This window comes from Lepidothrix coronata, unplaced genomic scaffold (genome assembly GCF_001604755.1).
Source record: "Lepidothrix coronata isolate B3197 unplaced genomic scaffold, Lepidothrix_coronata-1.0 Scaffold15, whole genome shotgun sequence".
NCBI lineage: Eukaryota > Metazoa > Chordata > Aves > Passeriformes > Pipridae > Lepidothrix > Lepidothrix coronata.
In genome coordinates, this window is record NW_016690195.1 from 8,728,041 (window position 1) to 8,755,488 (window position 27,448).

The 27,448-nt window shown below is 37.5% G+C and overlaps 1 protein-coding gene across 1 annotated transcript in view; it reads right to left on the reverse strand.

The window, feature by feature from the left end:
* The window catches only part of EIF3H (eukaryotic translation initiation factor 3 subunit H), an 80,645-nt gene that overhangs the window by 50,757 nt on the left and 2,440 nt on the right, over positions 1–27,448 (reverse strand). The window contains exon 2 of the mRNA XM_017806340.1: positions 13,299–13,455. Within this exon, the coding sequence (XP_017661829.1) occupies positions 13,299–13,455 (157 nt within the window). The remainder of the gene's footprint in view (positions 1–13,298; positions 13,456–27,448) is intronic.

Below are 27,448 nucleotides of genomic sequence, written 5' to 3' on the forward strand. Positions count from 1 at the left end.
CTCCAATTCTAGTTTCTGGAAATCGATCAAACCCAAACCAATCCTCAACTGTCCTTTAGTCTTCCATCAGTAACACACCACCCAATGATTTTGACACTGAACTAATCTAACAAGCAGGCACGTGACAGAGAGTGTGTATTTATATATATATATATATATATATACACACACACACACACATATATATGTATATGTGTATATATATACATATACAGGCTCGCAGGGAGATATTTCATTTCCATTCTTTTGTTTTGAAATTATTCTTCCTATTCCTGAGGAGAATTGTCATGTTTGGTCTAGTTCCTGAATAGTTGATGCTGCAATCTTGTCTTTCTTATATGTGATGGAAGCTAGGTAACTAAACAGCAACACATCGAGTCTAGAAAATCATCCTCAGTAGAATTGAAATAACAAAAAATAAAAAAATCCTGCCCTTAAAGCTTTAGTTACTCCTTGTAGGACTGAGGAAAATGTTTTTCAACTGCAAGAACTGCTAGGCTCAGGGGACGAAGACCTTCAGAATTTCCTGAGTAACAAAGACCTCCATTTTTACGAGTGCTTGTTGTTCCACTGCATGAGAAAGGCTGTTGAGCCTCAGTGTGTACCGGGAGTGGCACCCAGTGTCCAAACTGCATCCTTACAACAGCGTCTTCAATTCCCTTCTCAGTCTTCCCTCGTTCCTTTCTCCCAGGCTGCAGCCTCAGAAAATCAGATCTATGCTTAAACTGTACATATACTCTAAGTAAAGCAGTTTACATAAAGTTTTTGCCAAACTATTTTAATCAACAATGCATAGATGAATCAAATTTTCAACTATTCAATGTGGAGAACAACTACCAAGTCCAGTAAAATAATTCAATTACATCATACAGCTACAGATTTAAACTCTGAATGAAATCAACATTTGTGTAGACTATGGTCTTTCAACTGTACTCAACAACTGACATCAGCCACAGGCTGATTTATTCCTGATCACTTGTACTGCTTTAATAGCCCCAAACAGTCTTCCTAAACACGTTTTGTTAGAGCAGAAATACAAATCACCAAAAGAATTGGAAAAATTAAAATAAAAAACAGAACAAACCAATCAACAACAAACAATTTTCATGTTCTGCAGCTATGCAGGATTTTAAAGATCATCTACTGTGCTTGGCTAAGACAACTGAATAAAAATGAGAGTAACAAATTCAGCAAATAAAGTTGTTTTGTTCCTTCCAAAACTGATCAGAGGGACAACACTTACTTTTAAACAAGATTTGACACCTGGACTAAGCTATAAAGAAAGTTTCCCCCAACCTGCTGCAAAAGCTACAATTTCTACCTTTTTCTTTCTTTCACTATCACAAACAGTTCAGAGTTGCACAAAATGGATTAAGGCAAAACACTTAATGATTAGAACAATTATCCCAAAACATAAAACAGCTATTATTCTATCAGTAAGTAAGAATACAGTATGGAGCAATACAAACTGGTAAAAAGAAAAAAAAAAAAAAAAACCAAGAAAAACCACCAAAAAAGAACATGCTGGGGCAGGGGGGGGAATGTATTTCTATCTGCATGTGAAAGCCAAATTACAAATTACAAATACCCCTTTCAGTAATTTTACCAAACTTCATCTGGTCAGTTTTCCTGTTTCACTAATATCAAAACCTAAACTCCAACATAACCTCTCTCCCCTCAAACAATGAAGCCCAGCACTATCTGCCTCACGTGTGTGAGCTGCAGGAACATTACCTGCACCTCTTTGGAGTCAAACGCCTCACAGCCAAGTGAAATTCTGAGTTCATTAAAACATAAAGATTAGATCTCGGCTGTACTGCAAATATCTCTGAACAAGCTTTTATTTCTCAACCAAAGGCACAAAACTGGCACAATTTAAGTTTGCCGGCAACTCCAAACCCCCGACGTTCAGTGTCTGTCGTTCCTCCCTACCTTACCCCTCCAATTTCTCTGCTACATAAAAGCACACTATAAAAGCTGCAGGACACTCAGCACGGAGCAGGTTTTTATATATAAATATATATATATTAATATATATATATACACATAGACACATATATAAATACATATACACACACACACATAGACACTGAATACCATGTTAAAATCTTGTTGAATTATTTCCCTGGTAAGATTTATTTTGTTTCAACGAGACTTCCACTTGCAAAAACACGCACACATTGCACAGCAAATATATCTCTTGTTAGGTGCCTAATATGGACAGGGAAACCATTTTGATTATTCTGTGCCTGCTTATGCATTGTCCTACAAAACAATAAGATAGAACAGCAAGAAACTAGCAATTAAGAGAGTCTGAATGCACATCGGGAATCACTAAAATCCACACTAGCCAAGTCAGGAACAATATGACTGATGAATAGACCATATTATATTAGGATTGTTAGCAAGTGTTAAAAAATTATCCTTAGCAGATGTCCCTTATGACCTAAATATATCTCACAAAGAACATGTCTGTCTTGTTTTCTAAAAAGTTCTAAGAAATCCTTCCGTTTCTATTATCGACTAGAACTCCACGCTGCTGCACGTTGGCTATAAATATGTACAGAGGATTTATCACACTAAACCTACAAAAACATATGAGTATTTCACTGAAGGGTAAACAACCTATTTTAATGTGTATTTTTCTACTGCATGAGTTTACGTTGTACTGAAGCATGTAATCCAATAAAAGAAATCAAACTGTGTATTCAGCAAACAGCGAAACAAAAGACAAGCTGCAAACTACAGCAGCTTATTGACTGACACACCACAAACCAAAATACAGTAAATGTCTTTAAGTTAGATGGGTGAGACCCTTATCTGCAATAAATACATTTTGTGGATACAGTCAATAAGGAATTATATAAATTTAAGCTACTATACATTATTACATGTACAACTATGCACACCCTGCTCTTCTTCAGTTTAAAGAAGTTATTATTTAAATAATAAAGAAGTTAAAGAGTTTTTATTTTCTTAGATTTTGCTGATATTAAGATTCTATACACCAGCCTACCAAACTACAGAAATAAGCAAGATTTGCTCAGTTTGAGCTGTCTTGGTTTCTCCATATATTTTTGACTGCACCACTGGATTTAACAACACATACTCATCATAAATAAATAATGCTAAATACAGATATAAATTTAAACTCTATTAAGGATTTTTCTCTCTTCTATCAAAGACTAGTATTTATCTAGAAAGTCTTTTATGTTTCATAATTATCGTGAAACCGCTTCTTATCTCTTTAACTCCACTGCTGCAGTAGGTTTCCTGTTAGCAAAATGGATTTCAAGTCTGTTCCTGAAGTATTCAATTCAATATTCAGTCCTGAATCTTGAGCTGGTTTCATATCTGCCTTTATATCAATAAAATAAACGCAAACCCTACGAACAAAATAGGTCCAACTTGGGTTTAATGTGTATTATACTTTGAGTATGGATCATTTTCTTAGAGAATAATGCTATATAATTTTTCCAGATTATGCAGTTGAGAAATCCATAAAACACTATGGAGGGAGAAATAAGAACCAAAATTATATTTCTTCATTTACTGCTACCACTTATTTCAATAAGTTTCTATTGCTTTTCATCCAGATGTATTGATTTGAATTGCTTTTCAATAGAAGTATAGGCATTTCCTTCATTTTGGCTCTCAGGAAAAAAATACGGGATTTGCTCAGTTTGCTGTGCTTTCCTTCAGCTCCGTCAAGTTTATTACAGCATTCTTTGGGAAAGGAAATGGCTAAATACTTGCACTGGCAAAAAAGGAAAGGAGGGGGAATGGAAAGAGGTAATAAGAAGGTGTTAAAAGAACTCTCTCTTCCTCTTGGGTCCAGTCCCATTGGGAAAAATGTTACCAAAAGAACATACGAGTGTAGAGTCCAAACATATGGCCAAAGCTCAGAGTGGCCACAAGGACCACAAGCAATGGGTCCCTGAAGGAAGACATGCAAAAAGCACAGAGTGTGATCCAGGCAGTCCAATGGAAATGTCCACTCCTGTACCACATTGTCCAAGATGAGGAATAATAAACAAGGATGAAGAAGTTGAAAATTTTTAGCAGAACTGACCATGCTGTCTTCACACGGTTTGGGCTTCTTTCTGGATGAAGCTTTAGTTCCTCCAAACACAGAGGTAGCCTAGAGCCACTACTTTGCTAACTTCAGGCACCCAAGGCAGCCACCTACCTCAGCTCGGCAAGATAAAGACAGGATCTAACCAGGATGTCTATTATGTCCTAGCAATTGCATGGAAAAACTGCTGCTTTAAAATACAAATGGTTATCTCCAGACTTTTTTCCTGAACTGTAGTACAGGAAAATTCGAATGCTTAGCAAAAGAGAGAGTACATCTGAGAAAAAAAAAAGCCAGTAAGTTTCACCTTTGCCATATGTTCCCAGAAATACTGTTTCACAAAATGGTCTGTAGTAGAACGACAAAAATTTCTCGTCAGTCTCTGCTTTTAACAGGAACTAGCACATTAGATACTGTTTTCCATAATATTTCCACAAGTTAATGATAAAATACAAACACAAGGTCATTTGCACCTGTGCCATTTAAAGTGTGTGGAAATATAAAATATTTTCATATTTCTGAATTCTTGCATATTCCCCAAACTGAACAAATAAATTAAAAGAATTTATAAAAATTAAAAAACCTTCACATTCTCTGTAACTCATCAAAAATCATTTTTGAGTATTCAGGGTAAATAACCCGCATTTTCTCTCCCCTCGTAAACAGCAAGAACGAGGCTTAATGTTTTCAAATCACTCTCACAAACTACAATACAGGCACAAAATTCAGATCGATGCCTGAAATCAAATAACAGATATGAAATATCTGAATATACTGTTATTATATAATTGGTTATCCTCTTCTGTGCATTTTTATGTCTTTAGTCAAAGTTGAGCTGATTATAGTACCAGAAAAAAATCAAATTCAGAACAGCTCATTTGTAATATTTTACCTAAACTGCAGGTAAAAGAAATTGGGCTTTCTTACTGCTGACCACATAAAAATTAATGAGTTTCTTCAAGTCTCACAGAATTATATGAAGCATCCATATAACAAACTAAATTATTGTATATAATGATTTTAAATAAAACATATATCTAAGATAGAACAAAAGCTGTAAAGTAAAAAACTCTTGGCTTCAAGCTGAAAACTTACATATAGTGAAATGTTTAAACACGTTACTGAGCTGGATACAATCTTCCAGCTCATTCTAATATTGCTAAAAGATGATTACATAGAGCAAACTACCTACCTCTGAAAACAGAAGCTTCTTTAACTTAATTTCTTAGGGTTAGTAAGTGAATATTCTTAAGCATAATTTTCAGTAGAGTTCAGTGTGTAAGTTTATTAAATATGTTAATAATATCCCCTGCAATCGTGAATTATTGTGGGGAAAAAAAAAATCAAACAACCTATGACAGAATTTCAGCAGCCATAAGGTTTTTCTGTTTAAAATTACCCAAGGAAAAATGCCATGAAATATGTTTCCTTAAAGAAAAAAAAAAAGGCTAAGAGCTAGTAGAACATTTTGCATTTAAAATCAAATTACACTAAGTTCTTTTGCAGCAAAATGTCAATGGAAACTGATTTAAATAAAACTTTAATATGCCTTGTACTTTAAAGAGTAAAATGATCTCTTTTTTGGATACAAAATTAGGCGTTGAACAAAAGGATTAACCTACCACTTTAAAGCATTGCCTCTACAGTAAAAATCAACTTGAAAATCCAGAAATGCAGTAAACAAAGCATTTCAGGCAGTCTGTGCAATACTAATAGAAGATGAATAGTTGATACGCAATTTTTAAGTTTGCCCAGTCCAAGAGTATAACCCCCTTAGATAAACCAAGAAGTTCCACCACAAATGCTGCCTTTCCTTTCTTAGTTACGTGTGGCAGAACTGGAAGCAAACAAGCAAACCCGCAGGACAAGCAAGCTCCTGTCCTGCTTTTAGGATACATACACATGGAAATGTCTGAATCAAATGCTCTTCATGTACACTGAGCCTTCGAGCACACAGCACATCCAGGCTGACTTAAGAACAGAAAAAACATTGAGTCGGGATAGCCAGTGCATTCTGTAACATATTTTCTGTATTCATTTGTATAAAAGATTACATGCACGTTATCAGATGAGATCACTGTATTCCTGTGCCGTCCGCAGGCCCAGGATTCCCGCCGGGAAGGCGGCCCCGGCGGGATCCGTGCGCTGGGCAGGAGCGCCCTCTGACGGCGGCTCGGTCCGTGCCCGGATCCCGGAGCTCCCGAGCGCGGACGCGGGGACACTCACGTACCCTCCGTACCCTCCCTCTGCTCCGCTTGAGGGAATTGAAAGCGCTTTTCCACGGCACTTGTTATTACAAAAACATACTTTGGCACAGACTGCCGTATCTGATAAAGATAAGTCCACGTGTCCGCACATCCAGAGCCTGCACCCTGAAAAAGTAGCCTTTTATCGGGATTTCTTCTTCCTTGTCCCATAAAGACAAAAACCTCCAGTCAGTAGAGGTAGGTCTGCAAAGTATGAAAACTTAGGCAAAACATTTAACATGCTGCATGCCTGATACTCCACTAAATCATTACCATTACACAAACCATGCAAATATTAGTTTCCTTTTAGGAAACAAATCAAAAGTGACAGGTAAAGTACAAAATAATTCAAGTGTGATTACCAGTTTTATTAAAGAACCTTGATTACGTGATATATCTTATTTGATGATAATTAAGTACACCTAATAACTAACCTCTTTGTGCATCAGTATATTCCAAAATATACTGTCCATCCGCAAAAAAAAATATGGAAGAGCAGATGAGACTGAGTTTTTGACAACTCACCATCCATCCTCTATCATAATCATCAGAATTGCTTATATAAATTAATCCTTATCAAGTCTACTATTTCACAAATTCATTACACCCAAATGATAAAGAAAAAAAATCCAACTTAAAATTCAATATCCTTTTTACATAGAGAACAAAGCGAAACTTCATAAATGCACGCACAGACCTGACAGGCTTTTGCCAGCACTTAGTAATTGGAAAGTCAACATTTACATAGTATGGCTTTTTTCCTAAATTACTAGAGGCCTTATGAAAAACATGGATGAGGAATTCACATAAAGGACTACAACTGGAGTCCGAACAAGGCTGTGATTTAGGAGCTTTTGGGTCATCTGTTCCTGTCTTTACTGAAATAAAACTCAAATTTCATGTAACTTGATTTCTGCATTTCATAAACATTTTCTTACAACAGAAAACAACAGACATGAGTTGCAACTGTTATACCTCAAGAGAATAAACCTAAACAAACAAAAAAAAAGCCCCAATAAAAAAGGCAGCTAAAATTGCATCTGCCTATTCAGGACACAGTTACAGTTACTGAGCGCTCATGGTCTGTCCTGTAACAACATAAGAGAAATACAAGATATGATAAAACTTTTTACTTAAAATGGGAATAACTGAAAGTTGTTTTCATAAAAAAAAAAAAAGACAATTTATGGAAAAGAGACGAATCGACACTGCTAGGGGGCTGTGATTTAATGACATCACAACTTCTACTGCAATACTAGCAAAGGAAGGCGACGCTCAGAGTCCGTTTGTTCCCTGTTGGTATATATGCACTCTCTGTGAGATTCTGGTTTCACCATACAGTGGTTTCAAGCACCTTAGGGCGTTCAAACTGCCCCTCCAGTTGTACTCACACAGTTGTTTGTGGAGCCAATTATTAACATAATGGAACAAAAAAAACCCAAACCCTAACCCTCTACAAACAATAGTCTTTTTTATGAAGATGCTTTTTAAAAAAAGCCAAAACAGTCCACCCAACACCCCCACACCTATGCACTGACACACAGTATGCTGGGAAGCCTAAGAACTTCTATGACTCTGGCCTTGAAGCCCTTATAATGTCAAACTGGTGCAGGAGACCACAGGCTTCAAGAAATGCAATTACAAGAACAAGGCCTCCAATAAAACAGGAGGGGGCCTCAATAGAGACAACACTTGCTGCATCCTCACTGCTGGTAGACAACAGTTCAAAAGAACATGTTCAGCTCATTGCTTTATCTTAATTTTCCTAAGCATGTTCCTTTTAGCTACCTCACTTCAACAAGGGGACCTCCACCTTAAAAAGAACTCGGAGGTACTGAGGCATGCCCAGCAAAGGGCAATAAGGCTCTCAAAAGGTTTAGAGAACATGTCTTACGAGGAACAGCTGAGGGAGCTGGGTTTGTTTAGTGTCCAGAAGAGGAGGCTCAGGAGGGACCTCATCACTCTCTACAACTACCTGAAAGGAGGCTGCAGTGAGATGGGGACTGGTCTCTTCTGCCGCACCTGCAGTGGGAGGACCAGAGGAAATGGCCTTAAGCTGAGACAGCGGAGATTCAGATATTAGAAAAAAGTTTTTTCACCACTGTTGGGGTGGTCAGGCATTGGAATAGGTTCCTAAGGGAGGTGGTGGAGGCATCTTGATCTGGTTCAGTGCTTGAGGGGTTACAGTGGCAGTGCTGGATTGATGGTTGGACTGCATAATCCTGTAGGTCTCTTCCAATCTTGATGATTCTATGATTCTACCCGGAGTCCTCTGCTTCTGCAAGGGCCACGTACCACAGGTGACTGTGCTGGCAGCGCTGCAGGTGAGGCTCAGCAGTGCAAACTGCTGCCTCTGGCCGAGTAAAACCCTGAAGAAGTGCTATTTATGCGCTGCAACATGTTTCTCCACATGAAACTGCATCCATTTGAGGCTAAAGAAAATGGTGGTTTCATGGAGATGTTGCACCGCGTTATTTCTAGTTGTTTCTGACTGATCATACAACTAAATTCAACCTACAGCACAGAAAAATACAGGGAATAGAATCTTTAATCATCTTGATACTTCTAACCTGTAAACTGAAAAACAAAATGAACCTTCTCAGGTAAGAAAGTAAAAATCGTGTTGGGGGGCAGAGAGAGAAGGCAGCATCAGCTTTTCATCTGTAGAACTTCAGAGGAAATCTAACGAAAATTCTAAACAGTTATAAAAGAAGAAAAAGTTACAACCATATAGAACTTATTTTGATGTATAATTATATAACTGTCTCAAAGTTTCTACTGGTATAATTACCAGAGCACTTAATTTATTAGCTTTGTAACTAAGTTACTAAAATATATTAGGTTGAAATAAATCTGTTTCAAAATAATGTCTCACAAGATCAATGAAATACAAGTTGTATATTTCATTTTTAACTCTTGGATTTCCAAGAAAGAAATATAAATTTCCTTTAAACAGAGAGAAAAGCTACTCGGTGAAAACCATAGAAGATAAAAACTATGAAGTGAAAAGAACTGAACATGTTGCTTAGAGACAAAATTTATAGTCACAAAAAATACATTTATTTCTCAGGAAGAATACACAGAAAATATGGTTGTTTGTAAACCTTAACTGAAAGAAAGCAAATCTATGCTCAGACAAAGGCTTGGAAGTGTCCTAAAGTGAAAGTGCTTCTCATAAAAGTACCTTCACAAAGACAAGCTGGAATACTGCATCATTTCACAGAAACGCCTAAGCCAAAAATCCTTACAACAGAAACCTGACAGAAACCCTAAACGAGAGCTGAATCTATCAGGTGCAGGACCGGAAAGGGAGGGGAGAAGCAGGGAGCACAGGAAAAGGGGTTGTACATGTAGATCACTGATAGTATTTCCATAAAATTAAAGATCTGTGTCTTGAAAAATAAATTTAAGGCCTAAGAGGATTTAAGTGCACCAGCAATAAGGAAGCACAATTATCTGAAAAGTAAATGCTTAAAAGTCCAGAGAGCAGCCCCAAAATGCCAAACATTCACACCGAAGCATCTTATGCTGAAGACTCAACAACATACCACATTTCTGCAATTTTTCTCCATTTGCTCCATATCATCAACTACACTTCACCTACAGATTTCTAACAGAGCTGGGTTGAGCCTTCCCATCCCCTGTAAAAATCTCATGCTGCAGCAGGCCAACCTAAGTGTTTAAGACTTCCCTGACAGAAAAATCTTACCAAAAAAAAAATCACACTTTGTAAAAAGAATCATAGGAAGACAACACTGCAGGAGAAACTTTCTAAGACGAAAAACACCTGTGGAGTCATAAATGGTGGACAGCCCTCCCAGATTTGTAATAAGAATTACCTGAAGCTAAAAAAACCTCTCACGTTTTCTACAGTTTCCAGAAATAGTCCAATTTAAACTGCACTAAAAAATGTTCTTGCACTAAAAGAACAACTTTGAGTATGCTTTTTTTAAATAAAAAATTTAACTTTTGACAGAATTCTGTAACAGCAAATAGTCAAAATTTGATATTATCTCAGGCATTAGCAGCAAGGGACAAAATGGCACCCTAACAAAAGCATAACTAAGCATATCTGAAGAAATGGTTGTTGACAGCAAGTTAGAACTACATCTTTACCAAACTGGTTCATAAATGTCATGTACACCTATTTCAAGTTCAGTTTAAGGATACTTTCTCAGCACCCTCAAAAATGTGTTTTGTATTAGACTTGCACAGTTTAAAAGAGGGAAACATTCACTCAAATGTGTCTTGCCAACTACCCAACAGTTTGTTTGCTCAGATATCACCCTCTTGTACAAAAGCTCAACTCTCTTAATAACGATCACCTCGAGACAACAAGACAAATGAGTATTTTTCAGGTGACCTGTTCCTATAGCTCTTGGAAAATTATATAGAAGTTGTTATTTTTGGGGTATATTCATTCAATTCTCAGCATAGCAGATTAGAAGTTTCCCAACAGATAACCACTCTGTGTTTCCTCCCCTCAGAAGGGCAGCTGGGGTAGTGTGTTCCCTCAGTCAGTGCAACAGTTCATGCCTCAACATAAGATCAAGGATGACAAAACTCTGCTAAGAAATGCTTTCTGCATGATCAGAAATTTGGAATTTTCATAGGATTGTTCCTATTTCAGAATTTTAGACAATGGTGAAAAAAAGTAACAAAAATATACACTAAGGCAGAAGAAAAGACAATACAACATTATACTAACAGAAGAGCACAGCGTTAGGTATTATTCTATGTGACAGCAGTGCTGAAGTGCCAGGGCCCTTATATTTTCCCTCCATATCTCTGGGACTGAATTTGTGGAAATATATAAAGCCAGTTATGATACTGATGTAACATACAAGTCCTAGGGGAAAGAAAGTGCCCTGTTTGGTTTAGTTTTTAGCATCCTGAATTTTAAGGTTCTGGCACATAACAAGAGATTTCTCTGAATTATCTGCATCTAGAAGAAAAAAAGAATCTTTTGAAAATCTGGCAGGATGCTTGCATAGGGAAACACAGCTCCAGGGAAAACAAACAAGGAGTATTTATAAAACATTATTGTTTTTCACATTGGCAAGACAGAAGAAAACTCTGAGGAGCCTAAAAAGATACCGAACGCTCAAGAGACATTTTGTTCGGGTTTTCATCTTCCCTAGGCTCTACCACACAGGTTAAAGGCCTGAACAGGCCCCAAGTAAAGGGAATGCAGAACGAACGTGAGCGCTGTGCATTTCCTGAATGGTTCAGTCTATTTAACTGTATTGCACTGAGAAGAATACAGAGAGAACATCCCTGTGACACACACAGCAGAGACTAGGGAAGATGGAAACCAACAGACAATGTCTCTCCTGAGGTTGGCTTACAGGGCTCAGCAGAGCCAAGCTCCCCTGACCTGGCTGCAGACTCCCCAGCGCTGCTGGAGGCAGCATCAACCCCACTGCCACAGGCTCCCTTCCCACTCCGGCTGCTCTGCTTTCTGTGCCCGCAGCACGGGAACAGAAGCTGACAAGTGAAGGGATCCAGGTGAGGAAAGCTCCACCAGCATTGACTTTGGACTGTACTTAATGCCAGGATTCTTGCCTACTTGGTGAAAAAGGGAAAGACTGGCATCAAGAATACTTTCAGGCAGGAACAGCTGAACGCTGCAAACCAGCTCACAGGCTTACAGCTCAGCATGATATCCATCAGTGAGAAACTGAAACTATGAAATTGTCTGAAACTAAGAAATTTGTTTCACCTATCAGCTACATGGAAATAATTCAGCCATTTTCTACAGAAAAAAACATGAAGCATGGGCTCCAATTAAGAATTTAGGTTACTTTAATCCTTTGAAGAGCTCTAGAAGAGAAGGAATCTTTAAAGCGTCTTTTAGGCCTTAACAAAATAGAGTTCTGACTCAAGCACCATGTCAATGTAGGAAAACTAAGACTCCCTTTTGTTTTGCATGTTCCTTATAGAAAACTCTATAATCCCACAAAAGAAGCGATAAAAGCCAGCTAAGAAACCTTACCAAGTTGTAAAGAATTCTTAAAATTATCTCTCCTTTTAAGGCAAGGTTCGAGATTCTTTTGTTATAAGACAAAATATTAATTTAATAATTCCTTATCTCATTATAAGCAAGAAAAAGCAGTTTGTACTTCCAGATTAAGCAACCTTATTGAAATTTAAAACTCAAACTGAATTATCAAAATTAGATAGAATCAAGCTTCCAACTGCAACTACTTTGACTATATTGCCTCTTTGGTTACTCTTGAAGTTAAACTGACTCTCTTTAAGCCCTAAAAGAGAAGTTTTTCTACCAATATCATTAAATACACACACACATGCGTATATTACCAAGATTAGAATTTTAAGACGTTTAAATTTACTCTAGAAATTTTATGTCATTCTGTGTCCAGCTAATTACATTGACTTGCAGTGTCAAGAACAAAACATCACTAGGACCACTAGGATCAGTAGGAAACACTGAAACAGAGAGAAACCTCCCATGCTACTTTCTAGCTCATTTCAAGAAGCAAAAAGATCACCCAGATCTCCAGTTAGCCAAAGCCTCTTATACTTGGAAAGCTCTGCTCTCCAGGCTTTCAACGAGTACATAACACATACAAATAAACCCACAGAGAGGAATCTACTTGCTGAGCTACATCCACAGGTGTGTGTATGCACACATGTGCACACAGCCACTTCCATAAAAAGCTTTAAAGTCTACTGGAATTCTAGGCAGGAAACTAATGTACCTTCCTGTGTGGACAGTCTTACCCTAAAGTGTGTCCATATAACAGAGTATTTATCACAATGACTTTCCTTATACAGACAAGCTTTAGGCTGGATAATCAGGATGGCATTGCAATTATCCCATTGATACTTCACATCATATTAAAAAATCTCTCTGAGTACATATAAGCTTCTGCTCACTGTACGGGAAAAAAAACCCTTTTAGCCCGTATGGATTTTCTTTTTTACCTAAAGTTTTGCAAAACTGTAACCATTACCTTCATCAAAGTCTGCATCATCTTCTGTATGCTGAGGAAAAGGGAAGCAATTTGTGATTTCAAGTCTGTCATCCACCACAAGACCCAGCAGCACTCCTTGGACCACTTCATTCCCTTGTCCTTCTTCTTGGTAATGTTTAATGATCTTTAACACAACCTAGAATACAAGACAAGAAAATCATAATATGCAATGCATTTTTTTGGTCCTCAAACTACGTATCTGGAATTCTAAATTTGTTGAAGTGTTGCACAGATTAGAGCTGCAAAACAAGTGAGCTACTGGCTTAAACACCAGCAATTTTAATACAGGCTGAGGAACAGGCAGCCATCCTAATATTATAGGAGAATAAAAAAGTCCATTAAATGAACCATCAAAATGCAGTTCTAAACCAATTTTCTGAAATACCATTCTCAAATGAAATATTGATCCTTTTTTACTTTACCTTGTTGCTGTTAGCTTTTAACAGCATCTTGCAGCACCAATAAGTTCCCTCTTGAGGGAAACACTGCACAAGAAACTAACAAAAACACCTTGAGTAACTACGCAGAAACTGGTACGAGTTTTGTAAAAGGTGCAGACTACATCAAATTTCAGTTGCATTAACCTTTAAAATTACACCTCACTGCAGTTTTACTTCAAATACAGTTCAATTTATATGTTTTGGGCTGTGTCATAGGGTATTTAAGAAAAATCAATGATAAAACAGAGAAAAAAAAAGATGGACAAATTACTTATAATATTTTTAACAACGTAGTTCGCACTTCCTTCCTAAATCTGAACTCTACAATGAATCATTCTCATGAGATGATATTGTAAATTGGAACAGTATGAACAAAACCACTCAAAACAGTCAATCATCTGCTAGCAACAATTTACACTCAAATAACATTTTATGCTCAACAACAAGAACTAGAATAAGGTAAGACACCAACCACAAACACAGACTTGAAAGAAGCCATGCTTTGCCCATGTTTGTTACGCATAAGTGGGGTTTAGTTCATTAAACCCTAATCCATCCATTCAAAACGCCACAGAAAATGTCTGATGATTATTTTCATTAAAGTAATACTACCTTAATGTCTGTTGGCAAACAGACTAGTTTAACAGATTTCAGCTCAATCACCCTGGAAACAGATTTTTTATAAATACTGGTATTTAGTGAACATTCTACAGAGGTGGGGGGAAAAAAAGGAAGTTAAGCTCATACTTGCACATGAGGAACATATATTTGTCCCTAGCTTTCTCCTTGGTTGATTAGCAAATGTCACAATTTTTAAAACACCATTAATGTGTTTTAAAGCACCACAATACAGGTAAAATAGAAGAAAATGGAGACTAAGAATAGAAATTCTTTAAAAGTTCACTGTCTTCTTTGGCTAAAATGGGAAAATAATTGCTTCATATACAGCCTGCTCTGGGGCAGGGCAGGGAGGTAGAACTGAAAAGAAGCACCTCTTTCCAACTAAGTTAGATATAAGTATCAAACTGGACTAACAACCACTCATTCCTTGCTTATTCACAGTATCACTCAATTGTGCCTCCTCTTGCATCCAGATACACTTGCACTGGAGATTCTCGATCATCGCAGAAAACACTATTTCACTCCAATACACATTCACATGTGTCACTCAAGTCTTTTGCCACCACACCTTTATTCAATTTGTTAAAACAGGTCTACAGACCAGAGAGACAAAAAGATACTCTGGTTATATACATCTCATTTCATAAGAAAATAGTAAGGAAATTAAGATCAGTGGGTGGTGAAGCAGAATTTAACAGTGATGGAAGCAGTACAGCAAACACCTTTTTGAGACCACCTGGATGCAGAAGATGAATGTACCACAGAGCTAGCACATAAATAATATTCAACTTGTATTTAGGGTAAAGTTCAGGTTTATCATACACTTGCCATAAGCTCTGTCTTCCACAGTCAAGGAATCCATAACTAACCTGCCAGATTACAGCACAGCAAGCTCTCTGCCTCCTATAAAATTATTCTCAGCATCTTCACAATCTTGTAAGCTTCACCTTTTCCACTTTTTCTCATTAGCTGCTGAGCTCTCTATGCACACTCACTGTCCCTACTACTGGAAATACTATTTGCCTGTTCGATTTCACTCCAGAAGCATTTGTGATATGATGCCAGTTTTACTGCAGTGTTCCTGATGATAATTACTCACAGAAAGCAGCCACAAATGAAACAAGCATGGGCTGTTACAGAGTATCAATGATTTTTCAACCACAGAAAACTAGGATTTCAACAATGCTAAAGGCTAACCAAATACCCCAATTTACAATTAAATTATTACATAAGTCTGCAGTTTTTGATCTCCAGCCTGAAGATCACAGCAGACACTATCCAGGGAGATACAGACCCCAGGGATTTAGGCCTACCTGCAACCTTGTTTTCTAACAGAGTCTGAGAAAGGGAGCAGAGAAGGTCACCAAATTTCATGTTTATGACTGCACTGGAGAATACATTAGCTACCAAAATAATTTATAAAAAGATGAATCTAATGACACACTCTCTTAAACTCATCTTGAAAAACCTGCCATCAAAATACTACCCTAAGACCGGGCAGGAAATGTGCACTGAAACTTGTAGTAAAAAAAGACCTTCAGGTGCAAAGTAAAACTATTCCTCTAGTGATAACAAGACCAGTTTCAAACTCTAAAAATGCCATGGCCATTTATTTGCTAGTCTAGATACAGCAGGAAAAGCTGACCACTATACAAACAATGCCATGACATCTGATACTTCATATCGAGTAAACTATATATATCCCCCAAAAAAGAGCACTAACTTGTATCTAGACATTTCAGGGGAAAAAAAAAAAAAGGATGTTATGTTTATGAAGCTCTGGAACAGAATCAGAATAGTTTTATTGGTCTGAAAATACATGTAAGAAATATCAATATTAATAATGCAAGTAACACAACACACTCTGAGAAATAAGAATTTTTTCAAATGACATCACTGCACCAGTATAACCCATCTGTCATTCAATGCTGATTCCCCTTACAAACACTATTTACAATTCCCATCCATCTATTCCTCTAATAATAGATATTGTCCCTTTGTACAAGTATAATTGTTTTTAAATACCCTTAGACCCGACACTGCTATGCCACTGCTACACAACATTAACAGTAACCAAACCACATTTCAACTGTTACTTTTATTTAAGTAATGCAGCTGGGCAGTCAGGAAAGGTTATGTCCTCAAGGAGAAAATATATAAAATAACAAAAAAAACCAGATTTCTAAATTCTAATACCCCGAACACAAATCAATAATTGTATGCAGCATGATTTAGTAAATTAACATATAAGAAATATTCAGGTACATAACAACTCCTTAGAAAAGGATATACAAGTAACTCCTACATAAAACTCAAGAGTCCCCCAGTCTTGTAAATTTAGTGTTCAAAATACCAAAGTATTTTAATCACTTGGAGTAGCCACTTGTCAGATTTTAATTGCCATTAATCCTAAAAAAAACCCTGCAGTTCAGCAGTGCTCCTAATCTCCAGATCTTCAAAGCACTGTTCCAACATTAAGAATGAAGTCATACTACAAAAAAAAAAAAAAAAAAAAAAGGCGCCATTCTGAACCTATTAAGAACATCAAAGATACATATTTTAACTGTATAAGGCCAAATTTTAACTTTGGCAACATCCCAACATCATGGTTGTTAATTTCCGAAGTTGTACCTCATTACAGAACTACGTGGAACATGAACCCTCAGCTGAAGCCTGGTGAGCCTTTGGGGGTCCTGGGAAGATCCCGCTGTAGGGACACAAATATGCCAAGATGCACATTTCTGCATTTCTCGACAAACAGACAACAGCAAATCAAAGCCCTGATGATTCATTTAGGACTGTGTTCCAGAGAGCTGAACGTCACCACATTGCAACCAGATTTCCATTACCTGTGTCGTGTCTTACACATGTGAAATCAAACGAGAGAGCTGCTGTTAGCCCACTGGATACATGATGTGACACACTGATCTACAATCTTAAATCAAGTATTTAAATCTTTTTAAATGCTTTTTTTAAGTGCTTTTTGCCACCCCAGAAAGCTTTGTGGGCACAACCGCTAGCACCAATTGTCATCATCTGGGGAGAGGATGAGGAGAGAGTCAAAGTAACACCATGTCATGTTTTCAAACCAAACATAACTGACATGGGCATCCATGTGGAAGGTGCCATGACACTCACATCCTCTCGGTATTTAACACCAGTGAAACTGTGATCAACATGTAGCTTGGCAAGAGGGTCTTGAAAGCTATCACTGATAATAATGTCTGATATATTTTGAATACATCCACACCACACAATGAGCCTTCTCCATGAATTCTTAAAACTCAAACCACGACCTTTTATATTTAAGTGTTACAGTATGAGCAATTTTACTTAAAATTCTAGCATAAGCCAAGTTCAAGACAGAACTGATAATGCAGTTTTGTAAATGGATCCATCTCAACTATCATTACTAACAATGACTCATGCAATTGAGTTTGACTTGAGCTAACCTTCAAGATGCCTAGAATCAACATCTACCTGTTACACATAAAATGCATATCTGCTCCTTCTGGAAAGAGAGTTGAACTGTTTAGCAATTAATATTCACGTGAAGACATACCAAATTTCACAAATCAAATTTTTCACTAATTTAGGGGCCCTGTCTCCTTCCCCAGGTCACACTACACCAAAAGCTAATCTGCAACTGGTGTTGTGCTGAAAACTTTACCAATTAGCTATGCAAAATTGAAATTTAATTAAATAGTTCTGAAATTCTCAAGTAAGCATGGAATGGCTTTGTTTAATAAACAAAGACTTAGAAAAAAATAGGAAAAACTAGCTATAGTGAAACATGGACCATGCTAACATTGTTAATAGTTCTAGATGAGGTTTTTACACACCACAGATAAGTGCTTAGCCTATGCTTACAAAAGACAAGTTCTGGAAACTGACCAAGCAAAAACTTGCCTTGAACTGATTTGTCTCCTGGCTATAGCACCACTTGATAAGACAGCAACAGAAAGACTCAACTTTCCTGCCAGGAGAAAAGAAACTCTGAAGTAAATTAAAGATACCATTGCAACGATTAAGAGTAAGAAAACATATGTCTAATACACATAACACTCTCCTCCAGATGATTAAGGAGACAGATGTTTACAGACACTTCACAGGAACCGGTTCTAGAAAGCATTGTGACAGATAACACGTCAAAAGCACAAAATCAACAGGTCGATACCCTGGTCTCATAGGTGCTGGATACGAACAAGAATAAAGCCATGGCATGAGGTCAACACTAAGCTGAGTGGTGAAGCTGACAGACCTGAAGGACAGGATGCCATCCAGGGAGGCCTGGACAAACTCAAGAAGTGGGAATCTTATGAGGTTTAACAAGAGCAGTTACAAGATGCTGCACTTGGGTCAGGGTAACCCTCAGTACAAAAACAGAGTGGGGATGAACAGACTGAGAGCAGCCCTGCCGAGAAGGACTTGGGGGTGCTGATGGATGAGAGGCTGGACATGAGCAGGTAAGCTGCACTCACAGCCCAGAAAGCCAATCATGGCCTGGGCTGTACCCAAAGCAGTGTGGGCAGTAGGGCCCAGAAGAGAGGTGATTCTGCCCCACTTCCCCGCTCCTGTGAGACCCCACCTGCAGTGCTGCATCCAGCTCTAGAGTCCCCAGCATAAGAGGGACATAGACCTGTTGGAGGGAGTCCAAATGAGGGCCACCATGTTATTAGACGGATGGAGCACCTCTCCTATGAGGAAAGGCTGAGAGAATTGATTTTGTTCAGCCTGGAAAAAGAGAAGGCTTTGGCATGACCTAATTGTGGCAGGCCAGTACCTGAAGAGAGCCCACAAGAATGTTGGAGAGGGACCTTTTACAGGAGCATGTAGTGACAGAACAAGGGGAAATGGCTTCTAACTGACAGAAGAGTAGGTCTAGATTAGATATTAGGAAAAATTCTTTACTGTGAGAGCAGTGAGGCACTGGAACAGGTTGGACAGAGATGCTGTGGATGACCCATCCCTGAAGGTTCAAGGCCAGGCTGGACAGGGCTCTGAGTAACCTGACCTAGTGAAAAGTGTCCCTGCCCATGGCAGGGGGGTTGGAACTAGATGATCCCTAAAGTCCCTTCCAACCCAAACCATTCTATGAAACTGAAGATTAGAGGTGAAACTGAATTTCACATGTTATACTAATCTTGAGAAATTTTACAATCTCTACTGACAAACACCAAATTCACCTAAATGCATATTATAGCTCATCTGCAGAGATCTTCGAATTTTTCTAGATTCTCTTATTCAACAGTACTGCATTTCTGACCATTCCTGACATGGCAGAGGTCTAAACATTTATTCTTTTCTTCTTTGTGCTTAACTTTGCAATAAAAGCTCTTAAACCATCAGACCAATTTTATTTCAGGAGAAGTAAAAAAAAAAAAAAAATAAAAAAGTACTGTTTTCCATTAAGACCTTCAACATCTTAAAGTAATTGTTTTGCCAGATATCTTCAGTCCTAACTACGATTGGTGGCCAAAAAAAAGGTATTTTAATTCCCTGAGAATAATCAGAAAGATACTTAATCTGAACATCCTGTCCAAAAATCTAAAGCCAAAAGGACAAGACTGAGTAGACTTGAAAAGCAAGGCAACTTCAGAAAAATGTTGTTTTGAATAGCAACTTCAGAAATAACAAGCCTTAGCCCTCCCTGTTCTGTCCAGGAAGTGTAACAGTCATCTTTTGGACAGAAGACCTCGAACGCCCCACAATATTTTACCTTTATCTTGACTTGCTAGAGCCTAAACACCAACATTTATAAAGCCTTTGAAAATATAGTTCTTGAAATAGTAAGCTCACATTTTATGTCACTCACAGCTAATTCAGCACCAGATGTTAAAATCTTACTTCTCAACTTGACAGAAATTTGGGGCTTAAAAACAGTACTTATATAGGAAGCATAACGGAATGACATGTGCCATTTCATACCATTTCAAGTGGGTGCAAACATCAAAATCTCCTCTTGACATGAGTGGAAGTGTCTTGGAGCTGAGCCTAAATTCATCAACTATGAACAATGCGTATTGATCTGAGGTGGTTCTTGAGCAGGGGCTGCTACATATATTTTCATACTGAAATTATAAATTATAGGAGTCTGTTGATTTTGTCTCATGCAGGCCCTCAGTACCAAATGATTTTGGAAATTCATGTTAAATTGAATGGAAAATAGTCTATCTTGAACTATGGGGGGGATGATGTTATATGCTTCTATTTGAATATTTTTGAGTATTAGGAAGCGTATGAGAAGCATCCAAACCTTTTTGTTCCCTGGGTGACTTATTACATCACTTGGTACAATAGCACCTGCTTAGTTTGTAAACCTCAAGATTTTAGATGACTCAACTACAACAGGGAACATTAGTAACCTTGCTGCTCCACAACATGCAGGAGGCTTAAGAAAACTACTGAAATCACATCAGATTGTTGATTTAACAAATATTTTCTGCCTACTACATCTTGGTTTAGGAACCATTTCATTCTGTAATTATAGGAATCTAGATGGTTTTCCATATTACTTCTTGTTTATAACCAACTAACTCACACTAACTAGCCCTCTAACACTTTCCTACGGTGTTTGGTTGGGTTTTTTCTCAACAGAACAAAGAAGATGATAACATCCATACATAGCATTAAGCCAGATATAACAGACCTTGCCATTTTATCTCAGTAAATGGCTGATTCAAAGCACAATTCTAAGTCAGTAACAGGTCACAAAGCATTTTATCACTCCTTCCTGAACATTATCTGCTTATATGCACTGTTTGGGGTATGGCTGGAAAAACTCTACCTTGCTTACCCCAAAGCTCAGTCTAGGAAAAGTAGACATTCAGTTCATTTTTAACTTTCTGTAATCCTCTTGCACAGATTCTGTGTAGCTCAGCACCAATTCAATACAAACTGAATGCAAGTTTCAACCACCACCAGAAAATACTTGGTAAGTGCCCACTTATTCAGTTGCTTTATCTCTCTTTTTAAAAAACATTACTTCCAAACTGCCGTGATTCAAGAGCCCTAGAATTTCCCTTAAGCAAGAGGGAAACCCTCCTATCAGGATGCAGAGGGCCCTCCTCTACATCCATACAGCCTCCCTGCCCCTTTCAACAGCCCCAGGCTTCCAACAAAGGTGGTCATTCTCACAGTGCAAGTCCAGATTCACTACAGACACTGCCAAGTGATAGACACAGACACTATTTACTGGAAGCACACTCAGCTGCTGTACACATGGATTAGCTGCTCACCCATTCTGTTACTGGGATACTTTAAAAGTCACAGATATTTAAAAAAAAAGACAACATAAAGCCTATTAAAAAAAACTACTCCAAATTATAAAAATCACTGATTTCAGAAAAAACAAGACACGGAATATGAAACAAACCATTTCTTAATACCTAGAACTAAAATTGGTGAATACCTTATCTAAAATATAAAACAGAAAAGACAAACTGAGACACACAGGCAGGTGAAATTCAGCCTGAAGAACTGAAACAGTACAGGCATTGAGTCTGTTTCTGTACAAGTACAACATTAGAAGGAAGATTACTGTGTTTTGGTTAGAGGTATGTTGGTTTTTCATAGGCTGTGTTTTTCCTTGACTCTGCCAGGAACCTGCATTCATCAGCTAATGTCTTGTAGGTACCATGAAATATCTGCTTAAGTCATTTATTTACTCATGTCCAAGTGAGTTGCTTGTTCTTGCAAAGGGAGGAAGTTAAACACAAATGGCAGTACATCAAAGGAAAAACTAATTAAACTGTGGAGAAAAGAGAAGTTTATTAAAACATAGGAAAATACTGAATGTTAATTGAGGTGTGTTTTACCAAATAGACCCCAATCTCTTCCTTATTTTGATCCCACTGTATTTTGGGGGTTCTTTCATACTGCACTTGTTCAAGTTAACAACCATCCCCATGGTTAATCACAAGCCATTAGTCCACTTAAATATGGCCTCAGTGTAAGTAAAAATGCACCATTACACTTGTGTATTTAAATTCTCCATTGCTGTGTTCACACACTGGTATAATGTATTTCTCTGCAATACAAAGTTTCATAACACATTTCACAGTATATGCATTCATGCATATTCCCATGGAAACCGTCAGGGCCACAGGCACTGTAGAATCACTTCCTTGTAGAAACATTTCTGTAAGGCAGCCCCAGGACCTCAATCCTGCAGTGGCAGGGCATTAGATGTTATTAGCACACTGTCAGGAGGCAGTGATAGGGCTGTAATAATATTAACATCCAAAATTCTGCTAGTTACAAGTGGGATGGAGCATTTCCCCAGGACTAGTTAGTATATTATTTCTCCTATTCCCCAAATCTCACTGAACTCAAATTTTCTGAAAACATTCAGTGCTTCAGGCAATTTTTGTAAATCGCCAATACGATTTATATTTATTATTTTTAATGAATTCAATACTTAACCATCATTTCAAGAATGAAAGCTGATGAATACACTCCTTCAGAGCACAACATATGGAAACTATATAGAAGCGGTAGAGGCAGGCACAGTTTCAACATTTTCTGCTTGAAACAGCAGAGCCTTGCGCTCTCACTTCACCATACAGTCGATACATATGTTCTGTCTATTAGTGAATCACCATCCTTCAACCATTCACAGTGCTCACTGAGCTGGGAGTGTATTTGCAAGTATAAGGTTTTCTCTTCAGCATCAACTTCTAGCAGCTTTCTATGAAAAGATTTGAAGATGACAGCCAAAAGCAGCAGTAGCAACTTCATTTAGCAGCCTATTCTTTAATCAGATTGTGCCAGACTGTTACCATTTTGAAGATAAAAACTGCAAGATAGTTACCCTTACCTATTTGAGCGCCAAAAATTAGTAAAATAGGGAAGACCTAGATGGGAAGCAGGGAGTGAGGGTTTATCTGAGACTACTGATCTTTTTCAAGAACCATATCCTGCAAAACAAAACCAGAATACATATAATATACTATTTAAGGGTGTGTCTTTAAAGCATGACTTCCATATGCATTCAACAGATGCTTCCAAGTAACCAGTAAAATCCCTACCGGACATGACTTCCATGTCACTTTAATAATTTATAACCTTTTACACAACAATTTTTTCCACATTGAAGCACTCAGCCTTTTTGGCAAACACTTGGTTATGTGCTAAGGCAACAGAGACGGATCCTCCTAGTAACAGTCAGTGCAATCCAGAGAACCAAGCCTGGAGAGAGTCTCAGTTTCCCTGAGAAAAAAGTGTAAAATTGAGAAAAAACCACACCAAACTTGAACGTCAGAGATCTGCCACATGAAAATTACTTCCAGAAGAGTTCCACTTCTAATAACAGCTACTGTGACAGTGAGATTAAAAACAACCACTCTAATTTTATCACTGAGAAAGCCAATGGAGAAAGCAGTATAGCTTTCAAATTGTTCCCAGGGAGTGATGACAGCTGCAGTAAATACCCTATGTGTCATCTAAAGTTCAAAAAGCTCTAAAACAGTCTTTATTTCTTTTTTGCATTGATAGTAATGTAATAGTAAAAAAAACCCGAGTCCTAAGTGCTCAAAACTCAGCCCTATATTGGTGAAGGATTTTGTCAGAATTCTTCCTCAGCTACACATAAAAAATCCCAAATATTGACAAGTGATTTGCACCTCCAAGATCCTAAACACCAAAGAACACTTGCCTAACACAAACAGGTATGCACAGTGCTTACTGCCCAGATATGGGCTCCATGGAACAGGAATGATGCCAAGCCAACAGACTGCAAAGCAGAATACAAAGCGTGAACAGAACAAAGGCAAAGACTGACAAGCCTTATATGCTCAAAGCAACATCCTAACACTCATTTTCCAGAAAAACCCCAAATATTTATAAAAGAGAATTAGCCTGTTATTGCATGCATACAGCAAACGTCAGCTGCATCTTGAAACTCCAGTCTGAAGAGAAAATAAGCCTCTGTATTAACTTTAAAATTTGATTAAGACAAAAGAAATTAGTAAAATGCTTACCTGAAATAAATATTCATATACAAGTAATTCAAAAATATTCCTACATTTATGCTTAAGTAACTTTGTGTATGCACATTACAAAAGACATTGTCAAAGTTAAGTTCCACTGTCATGGTCTTAGATTACTGAATAGCTTTAAAAATACTAACAGGAGTATTTATTATACGAGCCTGATTATTTTTTTCCATTTAGTACACTAACAATTTATTTACTTTTCATTAAGCTGATGCCATTCTGTTACATGGTAACTCTATAAAACCACTGAGCACTGTTGTAAAGCCAGTATCACATCTCTGCAATGTTAATGCTGCCAGAAGACTAAAAATAATATGAAAGAACAGCATGGTCAAAGCGGTACCATCACTGAGAACATATTTTGAGCTTGTGCGTAAATACGGAAAAACAAAATACAAAGTAACCATATCCAAAAATATACAAATACAAATATCGAAAAACAAGAGGCTTGCTCCTCTTCCTACCAGGCCTGTCATAAGGTCAGTAAGATTTAATTAAAAGATGGAATAAAAAGTCCTAAGGCGGAATAGGGTCTAGAAGTTGTTCACTTCATACACACCACCAAAGGCCTTTCAGTATCTGTACGTGCTGATTTCCTCACTGTGGCCTCCTGTACCACATACACTTCCCTCAACTACACTGTGATGTACATCAGCTGCAAAGGTCTAATTCTCTTACAAACTGAAAACCAAAGGAGAACATTTAACAAGGTTTCAGTGTGCAAGAGGACATAATGCACTACCCCAGCAACAAAGCCAGCACTTGTCACCTCCCCACTCACAGAGTCAAAGTTAACACCTAAATAGGATACAAAGGTAATGCTTATTACCTGCTGTGTTTCAGATATAATATTCTCATCACTAAAATGTAGGAAGTTATTTGAAACATATTTAGTGGAAATACTCTTTTCCTCGGTATTAACACAACCAAATAGAAATCACAAGAGCACAATTTACTGCTTTCACAGAAGCTATGCATACACAATTACCACATAAGAGACCAGCCTGATATGCACAAGAGGGACAAAATATAATGAGAAGTTTAACTCTTAATGACAGCACTGTAGAAGGCAACACATTATTTCTCCTTGCATTGAGCAAAAAAAGAAAAGCCTGTTTTGAAATAAGATTTTCTCCTTAAAGCCTTGAAGTGTAACACTGCTCAACACATTTAAGCCCCCTCCACATTCAGATTAGCTCCTTTTGTCAGCACACGAGTTTCAGGGTATGAAGCGATACCAGATGTTCTGGTTTTAAATGCCTCACTTGAGTACACTTACCATGACACTTATGAGATGCCGAGTGCACCACTGCGCTCTTACAAATCATATAAAGTTTATGCTTTGTTAGCAAGTATACCTGCTATCCCCTGACAAAATCTGCGTCCTCACACCATCACGATGTGGGTACTTACCCACTGCAGTTTAAGAAATCTTCACTAAGCCTGAAAAGTGTTACATTCCAAGGAAGTTCTTGCCCTTTCAACTTACCAGCACACAATAATGCTTTCTCTTCTGAATTTAAGCATAGATTATATGTCAGAAGTTCCCCTCTGGGTTAGACTCACGCAACTCATTGTACATGAAGATTAATAGCACATAAAACAAAGCGCCTCTGTCTTCTCTATGCTTCAAGGTATCCATGAACACATTAAGCCAGTATTCACTTCACACACTAACTCTCAGAGCCAGCATAATCTGATCTAATTTTTTAGGGAAACAGGTCAAGGAAAAGTCAACTAGATTAAACTTCAACTTAAAATTCCATTTTAACTCCTTTAGAGAACACACAAAACACAATACAGCCTAAAGGACATTATACCCTAAAATCCTATTCTACAGCTCTGCAGTGTCAAGAAACTGTACAGAGAAGAGCAGGCAGAACACACAGTCTGTGCATTCTTCAAAAAGGGTACAGAAGGGGGAAAAAAAGCAGAAGAAATGCTAGGAAAGGCACAGTATTTACAACTTAAGAAATGTCAAGAGATTTTTAGCCAGTTCGATACAGGCTTCACTGGTACTAAAAATTACTCAAATACTATGGATATTGATTGCTTTCTTTCCTAGAGTGTCAAAAGTTAGAATTTTAAAAAGTGCTTAAGCAAACATTTGCAAGATAAGCCTCAAAAACTGATTTTCAGCAATCATGGTACCTTATTTCATTTACTATGATCAAACATATCACCCTAAAGGGCTCCTCACCCAAGAAGCTAACTAGGTCAAGGAATAGGTCAAGGTCCCTATCCCTAGCTGGGAATACAGTCCAGTCAATCCTACATCTTTAGGGCAAAAATGGCTGGTAATAAGAAAACATGGCACAAGCATCTTAATATCAGAATTATGAGTAGAGTAACTACTGAAAAAGAATTGAATAATGATGTTAGGGTGTTTTTAAAAAGGCAGACTCATACATTCTTACCTATATTTTTATAAATAAATAAATAAATAAACAAACAGATAAACCCTCTACATACCACAGGTAAGAATACAAAGCACTGGGCATACTGCACCATCACCAAACTAGAGATGATGCAATGAAGCTTAAAGTAACAATCTTTGATTAAATCAGTCACAGCTGACACAAGAGAAATATCTGCACTACAGCCACACTAGTGCTGGAGGTGCACAAATGCAGACAAGGCCTACAACTTCTAACCATCTTCTTGACATATTTATGTTTTAGCCGATGTATGTTTGTATTTAATATAAATAAACTTACAAAGGTACTTTAACTTAAGCTCTATACAAAATTTAAGAAGGACACCTAAATGTATATTCAAATGCTCACAGAATTAGGTAGCTGGAACAAATACTGGATGTATTAGTCTTCTCTGTATGTGAGAATGTGAAAGTATGTTTAGAAAGCTTGTTATTTCAGAGGAACAGTAAAGTATAAAATCTCCAATATTTGTAGTGAAGGATGTTACCTTAAAACATAGCACATAATGATGCGGCAATACTTACTTTCGGGCCTCCTTTTTAAATTTGGTACAACACAACAACCCAGAGTTAACTTCTTATTTTATTCTGATTAATTCCTTATTTCATTACATATGGTGTAATTTGGATTTAGAC